Raw genomic sequence first — 14269 nt, forward strand, 5'->3', positions numbered from 1 at the left:
TGTGTGTGTGTTTTTTTCTTTTAAAACATTTTTTATAGATAATCGCACTTACCATTTTCTGGCTGATGATGAGTCTGATTGTGTGGCGTAAGTATTTCTTTTGTTTATTCACAGCAATAAATACTTGAAACGCAAACTGTTTAAATCACACTATTTGGTTTGTTTCAACCTTAAACAACCTACTCAAGCATTTATGTACCTCAATGAGTAATTTTGACATAATTGCACATAAATCCAAACAATAAAAAGCAATACAAACTATTATTCATAATACATTTTTTATAACTATGCACAAAATGTATCTTAAATTAATACAGAGATCTTTTTAAATTATGTATTAATGTATTTCCTATTGAAAGGGCTTTTTATTTAAATTCTCAACAGGCTTTAGAGAACGATTTTTTTATACTTGCTAATTGGTTGCAGGTGTTATTAAGGGGCATGACATTCTCATTCTTGAAAGCATCTGATTGGACTTAAACCAGAATAAATGCATAATAAATCAATGTTTTTTGTAAAATGAAATGTTTCTTGAGCATCAAATCAGCATATTAGAATAATTTCTGAAGGATCATGAGACTGGAGGTATGATGCTGAAAATGCCACTTTGATAACACAGGAGTAAACTACGTTTTGAAATATATTCATGTGTGAAAAAGTTATATAAAATTATAATAACATTTCAAAATATTCCTGTGAGCATAAGAAACTTCTTTCAAAAATAACAAAAAATCTTACCAACCCCAAACTCTTAAACATTCGTGTATATCTGCTAAAAAGTGCATTTTGTCACTGTACACCATGCAGAATAAAGATGACCTTAAAGCTCACAGACATGAACTAAAAGCCACAAAAAACTGATTCTGATTGCATGGTCTCATTAAAGAGAAAAGCCTTTATTCTTCCAGACACTGATCTGCCCGAGTCTCAGTCCACTCATGTGACCGTCAGATGAGAATGTGTAGAGGCCGTCAGATAGGAAAGAGCTTGTATAATTTTCAGCACACACACCTCTTCCGATTTGACCTTTCCATCTTGACAGAGGAACAGAGCCTCCTTTCTTGGAGAGAAAGAGAAATATGTAACATTTCTTCCTCAGATGTGGCTGCATGTATGATGATTGAAGTGCTTCTCATGTCAGATCACAACCCAGGCTTCCATCTTCAGCTAAATGTCAGAGTTGAAGAGGAGCAAGAGAAAAGATAATTGATAGTCGCATTATACCGCAGCTTTTCAGAAATGAATCCTAGAGAGTGTATTCACTGACTAGAAGTAGCCTACGCAAAGCCTGTGCACTGTTTACAAAATTCCCTGAGCTGTAATCAAGGGCATTTTCTCATTGATTGCAAATGAACGGACCTCTCAGAGAGCTGGATCTATTAGTCGCAAATGACTTTCCTATGCGCATGCCACCTGGAAATTTGATCTGAAGTTTCTTGTCGCCCTCTAATGGTTGTATTTGTTATTGCACCTTCCTAAAAATATCAGGTGGATATCAGTGCTGACAAACAGTAAGCAGGAGGCTCTAAATGTGGCTCTGGATGAGAGGAGGACAAGTGGGGAGAACAGCGTGGAGGATCTGACACGATCTATCACTGAGGATATTCGCCGCATTCCTGGAAACAACGTTTGCTGCGACTGCGGGGCCACAGGTACACAAATAAAGTCTTTACAGTAGCACAAATGTTTCTGGACATGTGCTATGATGTTTTCTCACTGAAAATATCATTGTACATGAATATGCTAATCATTTAGTGTCCAGGAGGACAACTATCTCACTATCGTTGTGTCAGTGGAGGTATGCACAAGGAGTTTCCTTGTCAGAAATTGGGCATGAACGCCCTCTCAAGTCGTATTTAATAATGGGAAACTTGGAGATCATTTTGATACCCGGGTTTCTGAGTTGGGCATGCCATAACTTTGAACATGGTGGAGGGGAGAACGATATCTGCCTGCTATGATTGGTTTTCTTTATTAGTTTTTTCCACAACAGCTAGGCCTACATCGACTGGTCTTGTTGTTAAAGTAGTGAATTCTAGAACGGACTATCTTGCGGTGAATGTATATGGTTATACATTTTATTGAAAATTAAATATCTTCACAGGTACATCTGTAAGATGTCTGCTAAAGATCTGTTAATCTGGAAAGCATCTGATGTGTAAAAACATCTGATAAACGTCTTAGAAAAAGCAGTTTTACATACATTCTAAATCTTAAACATCTTAAAGACATCTTCTAAATGTCTATATGACATCTAACAGGAAACGTCCTGGAGACGTATTGCAGATGAGCAAACACTCTAAAAATACATCTTGCAGATGTAAATGCAGACATCAAATAGACGTCTCAGAGATGTACTTGTGCTTTCAGGGAGATTACCCCAAGAAATAGGCAAGAATAAAACTGGTGTCCTCTATGATTCCTGTTTTTTCCTGTTAAATGTGAGTTTTGTCAACTCTTAGGAGTGCACTGATGTCAGAGTGTCACATGAATTTAAACATTAGGTTTCTTAAAACAGCATGAAAGGTCCTCACACTTGCAACCACAAACATCTCACTTGCACTACACCATCTTGGTCTTGTGAGTAACATTCTCATTGCGTCATTATATGCTACTTTCAACTTTAAAAGACTTGCCTTTCTATAATTTGACCGCAAGTGTGCAGTATAGAACGGTGTGCAATATGCTTTAAACAGAGATATCTTCACACCAACCGTACATGTCCTAAATTTACGTAAAAGAATATTGGCTTGTGCATACATCATGCGACATTGCCTGTAAATATCTTCATCATCTGTCATTTTATCAGTGATAAAATGACCAAGGTATTTCACCTTATTACAGACACTAAGCTTATGATAGATGATAGAGTCTTTTATATCTATTTTAACAGTGCTATTGGACTAAAACGGGGTTCGAAATTGAAACTAAGCAGTTTAAGAAAACAGCGGCTTTGGAAATGGGAACCCTAGAACCACAGTTTCAGAACTGTAGCCACAGAGCCGGAAGTGAGGGGCGGGGCTTAATCAATGCGCTACTCTTTTACAAGTCATTTTCTTGTGTTGAATATAAGCTGTTTTCACATGGATTTTGATCGGATCTATGTCTACAATATTTAACAACAATACCTAATACCTCACAATACCTCAATACCTCACTTCTGTTCATATAATATGAATAAGATATCATGATGTAGCCTACAATGAGCAAAATTTTAAAACATAGCCTTTTGATCATACTTAATGTCACTGAATGGATACAAACACAGTAGTTTATACTTCAGGGTTATAGGCTGCAACTATACATATGTGATATTTATTTCCTGCACGTTCATGTTGTAATACTTAATGACACAGAGTATGAGAGGATTAAATGTTATACAAACACTGTAGTTTAGTTACTTCAACAATACTACAACTACAACTTTTTTTTTACTGTTTTAAAAATATATTATTAAATGTTAAACATGTTGTAAAGTGTTTCCCATTTGACTGTATGGTTGATCGTATTCCTTTATGTTCATGTTGTTACAAATAATACGAGTATGTGACGTATTTAATGTCAAATAAAAATTGTTATTTAATACAAAGCCTTGAACAAGTGAAATGTGTGTTTCTCTGTATGAAAACAAATAGGATATTTAAAAAAATAATTATACTAGGTTTAAAACGTATTTAAACGGCTCATAATAAAAATAACAACATGCAAACAACAAATAATCATCGTAAAACACAAAAACTATTGATTCTTAAATCAAGGCATTTCTGCAGAAAAACCTGTCTTTTCATCCCTGGAAATGAAATGAATACGTCTAATAATTATTTACAAATGCAAAAAAAAAAGCTTTATTGGTAAAATGTGAAAGACGTGAACAGATTCAATATTTTTAGCAGATAAACACTTAATAATATTCGTTCACCACATCATGACATACATATCACACACATCTCATCTTATTCTCCATCAGGCTTCTGTTGTCAAATGTCTTATTGGCTTAAGTGCGTGTTTCACTTGTTCAAGGATTTGAAATTATTAAATACATGTAGACCTATATACCTCCATGTCTGTAAGTAGGCTACTATTTGTCACAAGTTCAAAACATGAACATAGCCTACATAAGGAAATAATATTATCATATAATACAGTCAATTAGGGAGACATATTAAAGGTATAGCGGAGGATTTTCTTTTTCCGGGTGGATCATCAAGACTATTGGTCCTCCTAAGTGTCAATCATTCTGGTGATATGTTTACGTAAGGCCGTCGTACGTGCTCGTGCACACGATTCACACGATGGCGTGCGCTCAAAACACAGGTTGGGCTTCCCACTGATGTCTCAGTCGCAAAGTTTCTACTTGACAGGTAAAGCTTGGCATGCTATTTGGAGAAATCCATTTAAAATCACTGCTAGTAATAGTTAATGTAAACTATGAATAGCTCGTGCATACGTTTAATTGGCATTCCCTCTCGGGAGCAGGTAGAGTGTTGCACATGTGCATTTTTTCAAAAAGTGGAGAGGGCGGTTCTTTTCTAAAATTCGGGAAAATCCTCCGCTATATCTTTAATACATTTTCAAAATTATATGGTTAAAAGTATTTGTTTGCAGTTTATGCAAATTAGGCTAGCTCATGCCGCATGAACAAAACATAGTTTGTATTATCCATTAACATGGTAATTAAAAAATCCTTATGTTAAATACATATGTAAAATATGTAAAAAAAAATGTTAAATATTGCAGACATAGATCCGATCAAAATCCATGTGATATCAGCTTATTGTAATGTCCACCAGCTGGAGTGCCCTTGAGCTCCACCAGAGGGCACCCCACATCAGACTATTGTCATTCCCTCACAAACTACATTTCCCATAACTCACTGTCCAGGCTCTTCATCCATTATCACATTCACCTGTGTCTCATTATCTTGTTGAGCTCACCCCAGTTAACCCTGGTTTTCTCATTCATTATCGGAGAAGTCTTGTTTAGTGTTACACTGCAATTCCGAGCATTCTCCCTGGTTTCTTGTCTCTTGGTTTTTGGATTTCTTGCCTGTTCTGTGGATTACTCTTTTGCCCGTGTTCCCTGGCTTGTTGTGTTTGTTTGTATTGACTGCCTGTATTTGACCTTGCCTCTACTTTGGATTATGTATTTGGATTACCCTGTTCAATAAATACTGCATTTGGATCCTCAACCTTCGTGTCTCAGAGCAGTTCGTGACACTTAAAGAAATGCACGTGTAAGCCCCGCCCCTCACTTCCGGTTCTGTGGCTGTGGTTCTGCAGCTGGATACTTTTGGAGACTATGCTGGTCCTCTGTTCATGCTGTTTCTTTAAAAGCCTGTCCATAAATCATGTTTAATTAAATTAAAACCCAGTGAGTGTACATGAGAGGACAGCCTGCAGGATTTATAGACATGTTTCCTATAAAAAGTGCTGAGTTCAGATTTTCTTTGGCTGCACCTTCTATCTCCATTGCAAAAAGTACAAGTGTGAATATCATTGAATATCAACTGTAGCAGGTTCACACTGGGCCAGTGTTATTTTAGAGTTATTTACTATTATATTATTGTTTTTAAAATATTTGTAATTAGTTTTATTTTCATATTTCATATTTTGTGCTTTGTATTTGTTTATTATTATTTATATTTATATTTTGCTTGAATGTATTTTTTATTTCATTTTAAGGTTAAGAATTTAATTTAGAAATTTAGTAGCAGCTGATAATGTGTTTTCTTTCCACTCTTTGCTTTCAGATCCGACTTGGATCTCTATAAACCTGGGAATCCTGACGTGCATCGAGTGCTCAGGGATCCATCGGGAAATGGGTGTACATTATTCACGTATTCAGTCACTTTCTCTGGACAAACTAGGCACTTCAGAATTGCTGGTAAGAATTCACAGTGAACAAATGAGTAAAATCAATTCATGCTTTGTTTAATGCAGCTGGTTGTTATCTTTATTGCATTCATGTATAAAGAGAGTTTGACAAAGTTAAGAGTATGATAACATTAGTGATTTCTCACGTTCTTAACCACTACCTGCAGATTTATGGCTCTTTCTCTCTCTTTTGCTCATTAGTTGGCGAGAAACGTGGGGAATTCAGGTTTTAATGAAATTGTGGAAGCCAATCTTCCCAGTCCCTCTGTGAAGCCGTCAGCAGAGAGTGACATGTGAGTGATGAGCAGCTCTGTAATTACTCTTCAAACGCCAGCCAAATGGTTTTGACACTTGAGTCTCTGTGTCCCCATAGCACCCAATGTCTTTAGCATTTCCCATAACATGCGCACCACTCAATTCCCTCTCAATTTTTCCAATTAACCTGTCTGCAGATGGTGCAGATCTTTTTAAATTTCTTTTAAATTGATCAGTCTTGAAAGTAATTTGAAAGCTCAAGAACATCCAAATTACTTTAACCTTCAAACTGAACGGATTGATTTACCCTGGTGTCACGATCAATGGGAGGAAAGTATGGTTGTGTACACTATTCTAGACCAGCTGGACTAAATGAACAGTGCTATTATTAGATTCTTGCACAGAGCCCTGAAATAACATGCATATTTCCAGGAACTACTTTAGGGATGATCTGTGTCACAGGAAATGCTTACTTCACTTCAATGTTTGTCTGTTCCAAATTCTCATTCTGCCACCCGACACAGCTTTTCCTTTCTAGACTTTCCATGTTTAAATCTCAACACCTGTTTCATTATTGTTACTTAATAATAATGAATAAGTTAATGTTGTGAAATATTCTTACAATTTAAGATTACGGTTTTCTTTTTGCATATTTTTTTAAATGTAATTTGTTCCTCTGATGGCAAACCTGAATTTTCAGCAGAATTTTAAAAAGTTGTGCTGCTTAATATTTTTGTGGAGACCATGAATTTGGTAAAAAAAAAAAAAACAATTATTTGGATTCAAAATTATTCTTTTATGACTAGAAAGTTCAAAATAACAATTTATTTGAAATATAAATAGTTTGTAACACTGTAAATATTTTACTGTCACTTTTGAGCAATACATACAAGCGGAATACAAGTATTAATATATTTCAAGAAAAAAATCTTACTGACCCCAAACCTTTGAACGGTAGTTGTAGGTCTAAGTCTTAAAGGTACAGTAGCAAAAAAAAAAAAAAAAACCTGTGCAATTTTAAGGGTCAAAAAAGAAGGTGTAAATGGTCATGTATAACTAAATACCAGCTTTTTTTATGCAAGAATCCTTGCATAACTGAGTTGACTTCAGACCCACACAAAAAGTGCATTGAAAGAGTGGCCCCTTTAAGAGCTCTGACAGCTGTTGCCTATCTGGCTGGATTTTTTTCTAATGGCAATCTCTGTAGTGTTTCAACCTACATCTGTCCAACATTGTACCATGAAAAGAGAGGAGAGTTGCACTAATGAGAGCTCCAGTTATGCTGTCTCTTACCATCTGTGACTTGCAATGAGCTTGTAGGCATTGCAGAGATGCTCATTTTTTTAAATTTCACTGCACAATTTATTGGTGTCGGACATCTGTTGAATATCACTCTGATACCCAATAAAAGATGTACTAAAATATTGAGTGTTATTGACAGGGCCGTACGTAAAGACTTCATACTCTCAAAGTATATGGAATGGCAGTTTGCACAGCGTAGCAACAGCTCACCGGAAACAAAACGCAAATATCTGCTGGATGCTGTTCGCAGTCGAGACGTCTTCAGCCTGTTACAGCTGTACGCTGAGAGAACGGAACTCAGCCAGCCACTGCCATGCCACCTACAGGTCAGCAAACACGTCTCGCCTTCTCATTTTCTGCCTAAGTACATGCATATTTTACCTTTGTATATGTTAGGTCTTCCCTTTTTAATAGCAAAATGTTACGACAGGAAAAGGGGGAAACTGCACTACACTTAGCCGTTCTATTGGCTGACAGAACATCACTTCATGTGGCTGACTTCCTGTTCCACAATAGGTCAGTATAAAACTAAATTTGTTGGTTATCTGCATGTACGTGCAGATATGGATTCAACAAGTGCCTTTCCTTGTTATCTGTTTCAGTAATAATCTGGACGCTCAGACAATGAAGGGAAACACTGCTTTGCATTACTGCTGCCAGCACAACAAAACTGAGTGCCTTAAACTTCTGCTCAGAGCCAAGGCCAACACACATATCAGTGAGTGAGACCTTCAAACCCTAAAACCAGCAAGACATAGTTATTTCATGATTGAAAATGTGTTTCTGTTCAACATTTGTTTAACATTTAACATCCATCCATCCATCGTCTTCCTTTTAGTTGTTTCTGCTGTGATAGAAGACAGTATTTTAACATTGAAAATTTGACACACTTGAGTTTTAATATTAATTAATGCTACATAGGGTTTATCAGCATCTTATCAGTCATTGTTAAAGCAAGGAGGCTCATCGTGTTCTTTTGAAGGCTGGATTGGCTGTTGGCTCATTTGTCAGGAGTTAATTACACATCAGGATGATCATTGAGCTGATGATAATTGCTGTTCTGTGATAGAGAACGATAATGGAGAGACGGGACTGGACGTGGCTCGCAGACTGAAGCACACACTGTGTGAGGAGCTGGTGAGTCAAAATGCTGTCCAGTAGTAACCTGTTAAAGCAAGTTTTTATCATTAGAATATTCATATGGGTGTAACTTGTTTATTTCACTTTTATTGTACAAAATGTTTGCTGTACACTTCAGCTACATCATGGTCATGGTCTTTTCTTTAAGCAGGGTCCCTAGCACACCTTTAATATCATTTAGAAAGTGATATCATGACTAAAACAGTGCATTTTATAAAAATATATTATAAAATAATAATCAAATAAAACAATTTAAAGCAGAATATAGCTAGAATAATTTATTTCTAAACCATACATTACCATTCAAAAGTTTGGTGTTGGTAAGTTTTTGAAAGAAGACTTTCAAGGCTGCATTTATTTGGTCATAAATACAGTACAACAGTAATATTGTTAACAAGTATTACTATTTAATACATAACTGTTTTGCATTTTAATATATTTTAAAACGTAATTTACAACTGTGATGGCAAAGATGGATTTTCTGCCGCCATAACTCCAGTCTTCAGTGCTTTATGATACTTCAGAAATTATTCTTATATTTGAATATCTTATATTTGGTTCTCAAGAAACAATTTTATTATTATCAATGTTAAAAACCGGTATATGCCTTCAGGATTTGTTGATGAAAAGAAATTTCTTAAATCCTTACGGTCATTTTTGATGAATTTAATGTGACCTTAATAAATACAATTTAAATATATAAATGTATGTAGTTTATACTCTGCTCTAAAATATTTTATTTATTTAGAGCAATCTCTACTAATTGAATCTTTAAAAATCCTCACCCAATGATCTCAAAAACTAGAAAAATCATGGAAATCCAATTGTCAAAAAGGGACTGATCTACATGTTAAATTAATGATGTGTCATGTTCAGATCCACCAGTCACAGAACAACCAGTTTAACATGCACGTGCATGTGGAATATGAGTGGAGACTCCGGCAGGATGACCTTTACGAGAGTGATGATGACCTAGATGACAAGGTGACAACATAAGAAGACTACACCACCCATAACTTACAGAACAAACTTGCATATATGCCAATAGAGCATAATACATGAGACCTTCACTGCATCCGAAATTGAATACTTCCATACTATATAGTATGCGAAAAACATTGCGCCAACAGAGTAGTTTGTCTGAATACATAGTATCTGAAAACAGTAGGCGAAAATACCCGGATGACCTGCTTCCGGTGAGATTCTGACGTGTGTATTCAGTGGACACTTTACTATCCCATGAGGCTACGGGAGAGGATTTATGAATGGCAGTGAAGCAATGCAACTGACAGATGTAGTACATCCGAATTTCATTCATATTACCCATATTCATACTATGCAGAACGCACATTTTTAACAATACCGAAGTAAATTCAAATGTAGTGCCTACTTAGAAGTATGTGATTTCGGATGCACCGATTGCATTTGTGTAGTGTGCAATTCATGGTCTGATGTGTAACAGTGAAGGCCCATATTTGTAGATGGGCCCAGTGAAGAAGGAGCGCTTAGGACGGCCGTTCAGCTTGTATCACAGTAACTCTGCCTCTCACAGTGGCGGAGGGGGGATATTCAACGTGGGTCGGAGGCTAGCGATGGCCCGAGGGGATAACCGGAGGGACCTGTATGCCAGTCCCAACTCTCAGACGCGCAGCCTTGACAGTCCCCCTCCGCCACCCCCTTCATCACCCGCACCGCCACTCCCACCCCGGGTCAAAGGTGAGAAAACGCTTCTCTTCTCTTCTCTTCTCTTCTCTTCTCTTCTCTTCTCTTCTCTTCTCTTCTCTTCTCTTCTCTTCTCTTCTCTTCTCTTCTCTTCTCTTCTCTTCTCTTCTCTTCAGTCTTGTTTACTCTCCTCATGTCCTTTCCAGCTCCAAATGTCCCCCCTCCTCCCCCTCCCATGAGCTCACCTGATGGCTGGACGTCCCATGAAGTAATCAGCAGTAAGAAACGAACCCCTCCTCCCCCTCTTATCATCCGACACAAGCGCACCTACTCTGAGCCCGCCCCTCAGGTGCCCCCCAGCCCCCACTCTACACGGCAGGGACCTACAGGTATGTGCCAAACCTGGAAAGATGCATACTCCCGTTGCCATGGAAAACATGGAAATATCTGGGAATTTAAAATCATGATTCCCAGGCCTGAAAAAGTCATAGAAATTAGTAACATTCTTTAAAATCATGGAAAAGTCAAGGAAATTTCTAGTGAATATGCTTTTATTACAGTTTTATTACCTTATTGTAAAGTGCAGAGGTGGACAGTAACAAAGTACATTTACTTGAGTACTGTACTTAAGTACACTTTTTGAGTATCTGTACTTTACTTGAGTATTATTTTTTCTGGAAACTTTTTACTTTAACTTCCCTACATTTGAAAGACAAATATCGTACTTTTTACTACACTACAATTCTGTCAAAGTCCTTGAGTAGAACGTCAGTCAGGGGATGATTGTGGTTGGAAATGAAAGCTGGGTTGATGTCAGAACCCGACGTTGGATTGAAAATTAAAATTACGTGGTTTCTGACGTAATTTTCATTTTCAACCCAACTTTCATTTTCTCCCACAATACAACGTCTGCAACGTTGGAGGTTAATGTCATTCTGGCGTTGGATTCTGACATCAACCTGATTTTAATTTTCAACGTTGGGGTTGGTCTTCTAAATGCGAATTTCGTCATTGTTTTGGAGCACACTAGCTTATATATAACAGTAAGGCTAACATATTCATACTAAAAGCCAAAAAACTTTAAATAGGGCACTATTTGAGGGAACAGCCATTTGGGTGTCTGAAACCATTGTAGACGTTATTGAGTGCACTTATTCAATCTCACATTCAATCCCACTACTGGAACTGTGTTCTAGAAATAAATGTGATCTTGATATGAGGGTAGGCAGGCATAGATTCAGAGGTATAAGGTCCTGTAAGTATTACATACAACAAAGCAACAATAATAAAACAATGCATTGACATTTACTTTTGATACTCAAGTACTTTTAAAAACGAGTACTTCTGTACTTTTACTTAAGTTAAAATGAGTCTTTACAACTTTTACTTGTAACGGAGTAATATTTGACCAGTAGTATCTGTATTTTCACTCAAGTAAGGAAGTTGTGTACTTTGTCCACCTAAAGTGTTAACAAAATATTTGTTTAAATATTTAAGCTCATCGACTTACATGAATGTTTTCTTTCTGTCGTAACTTTCTATTTCCAGATTATGGAGTACCTTCATGTCCGATAAGCTTCGGTGGTCCAGACTCACCTTTCCAGAAGTGTGTGTAAGTGCTTTTTGGAGCCACAAATGCTGACCTCTCTTGGCTATTTGCTGGAAACCCCCCCCCCCCCCAAAACACACAGTTTTGTATTAAAAGCTGACAAATGGTCATTATGCAAATGCTAAGTTACCTAAGAAAGTGACAAATGTAATTAAAATTCGGAAAGTAATGGACCAGAATTTGGCTGGTAACTTTTACTGAGAAATGCAAATATTAAACATGAATAATCATTATTAATCTTAAAGTGAATACAGTGCCATTCAAAAGTTTGGGGTCTGTAAGATTTTTGTTTTTGAAAATGTTTTTGAAAGAAGTATCTTATGCTCACCAAAGCTGCATTTGATTTGAGCAGAAATACAGTAAAATAGTAATATTATAAAATAGTATTACAAATGAAAAAAAAATTCTAGATGTATTCCTGTAATGGCAAAGCCGAATTTTATTATCATCATCAATTTAATTGTTATTAACGGTTGTCCTGTTTTAAAATGAGACCATGATACATTTTTGCCACGATTCTCAAAAGAACAGAAATCTTTTGGAAAACTCAATTTCTTTACTGTCACTTTTGAACAATTTACTGATCGTAAGACTTTTTGTTTCAGCTCAGGTTCTCCCAAATACACGACATCCACTCTCAACTCCTTATCTGAGCTACCAGAACGAGGTAATGCTTTAACTGTCCGGTTATCTCTCCATTACGTTGTTCTCATTTAAGTTGTTTTGCTTATCTCGGCCCATGTTTTTTGTTACAATGTGTCGTGGCTGTAATCTCTCTCTCAGCAGGGTTTCGAGCAGATGGAGAAAGCAGCTCATCTCACTTCCTGTACCAAACCCCACAACCCATCAGCAGTGCTGGACATCACACCCCGGGCCTGTCTCCCACCTCCCCCCGCTCCTTTAGCCTGGAGACTAACGGAAGCTCCTCTTCCTCCTGCCACACTGCTCCTCACCCACTGCCCAGAAAAACTTTGGTGAGAAACTGGAGAAATGTCTTCAGAGGAAAATCTTATTTCTACAGGTCTTGTCCCTCAAGAAAAAGTATCATTTGACCATGTAATTTGGGTCGGATTTTAAATGTTTTTGAAAGAAGTCTCTTAAGCTCACCAAGCTGCATTTATTTGATCAAAAACACAGTAAATATTATTACAGTTTAAAATAGTTGGTTTCTATGTTAAAATGTAATTCATTCCTGTGATGGTAAAGCTGAATTTACAATATCATTACTCCAGTCTAGCTGGCAATTTGCCAAATCATGCTAACAATTTGTTAATTCATGCTAGCAATGTGCAAAAACATGCTAATTAATGCTAACAATGTGTTAAAACATCTTAGCAATGTGCTAATTCATGCTAGCAATGTGCAAAAACATGCTAATTAATGCTAACAATGTGTTAAAACATGTTAGCAATGTGCTAATTCATACTAGCAATGTGCAAAAACATGCCAATTCATGCTAGCAACCTAATACCATACAATAATAATGTATGGTAAAAATGTGCTAAAACATGTTAAAAACATTTGTATTGCTTATATATATATATATATATATATATATATATATATATATATATATTGGAAACCATGATACATTTCCAGGATTCTTTGATGAATAGAAAGTTGAAAAGAACAGCATTTATTTGAAATAGAAACTTTTGTATCCTTGTGAATGTCTTTATGTATTTATCACTTTTGATCAATTTAACGCATCTTTGTGTTAAATAATACATAAAAGTATTAATTTCTTTAGAAAACTAGCTTCACCAGCTGTTTTACATGTCTGTGCTCTGCTGGCCGTCCGAGCATCAAACCGGCTTAAACCAGCCTGTTTCCATGATGCTGTTTTTTTTCTGCAGGGTCTAGAGGAATGGCATTTTATTGCATGTGTTTTTGGCTGTTGGAAAGACACAGGCGTTTCTTGACATGTTTCTCATACTTGAGGTTTTCCCTTCAACAAATTGACAGTTTAAAAGGAAAGCAAATATTAGTGAGAAACCACATGATGCAGTTTTTTGTTTTGTACTTGTGTTTAGATGAAGTCGAAGCTGAGGCGTGTGAAGGCCATGTATGACTGTGTGGCAGATCATCACGATGAGCTCACCTTCAATGAGGGTGACGTTCTGGTGGTACTTGGAGAGGACGATGCTGATTGGTGGGTGAGTATAAGAACAAAAGAACAACTGATTTGAGATCAATTTGAAAGAGAGCGTGAAAGACACGACACTTGCACAGCTATGTAGGAAGTGTGGGACTGCAGCCAATTTTAAAGTTTAGTGGTCATTATACGAAAATATTTGCAGAATAGTCCAATTGACCAATCAGATTCAAGCATTCCAGAGAACTGTTTAATAATAGAACTGTTAAGTCATAACGTCAATTTTAAGGCCAATCCGCAAGGCTAATTTGCCATGGGTTCCCTTGGGAATGT

At 36.6% G+C, this 14269-nt stretch overlaps 1 protein-coding gene across 2 annotated transcripts in view; it reads left to right on the forward strand.

The window, feature by feature from the left end:
- unm_sa1614 (un-named sa1614) overlaps positions 1–14269 on the forward strand; it is a 37304-nt gene that overhangs the window by 20055 nt on the left and 2980 nt on the right. Inside the window, exons 13-27 of one of the 2 annotated variants that reach the window (XM_079858229.1) lie at positions 39–87; positions 1489–1652; positions 5750–5883; positions 6075–6166; positions 7570–7756; positions 7861–7946; positions 8033–8148; positions 8500–8567; positions 9447–9554; positions 10052–10286; positions 10439–10621; positions 11781–11844; positions 12447–12508; positions 12625–12815; positions 13875–13997. In XM_079858229.1, the coding sequence (XP_079714355.1) occupies positions 39–87; positions 1489–1652; positions 5750–5883; positions 6075–6166; positions 7570–7756; positions 7861–7946; positions 8033–8148; positions 8500–8567; positions 9447–9554; positions 10052–10286; positions 10439–10621; positions 11781–11844; positions 12447–12508; positions 12625–12815; positions 13875–13997 (1862 nt within the window). The remainder of the gene's footprint in view (positions 1–38; positions 88–1488; positions 1653–5749; positions 5884–6074; positions 6167–7569; positions 7757–7860; positions 7947–8032; positions 8149–8499; positions 8568–9446; positions 9555–10051; positions 10287–10438; positions 10622–11780; positions 11845–12446; positions 12509–12624; positions 12816–13874; positions 13998–14269) is intronic. The other variant, XM_079858230.1, reaches the window with a different exon arrangement.

This window comes from Squalius cephalus (assembly GCF_949319135.1).
Source record: "Squalius cephalus genome assembly, chromosome: 22".
Taxonomy (NCBI): domain Eukaryota; kingdom Metazoa; phylum Chordata; class Actinopteri; order Cypriniformes; family Leuciscidae; genus Squalius; species Squalius cephalus.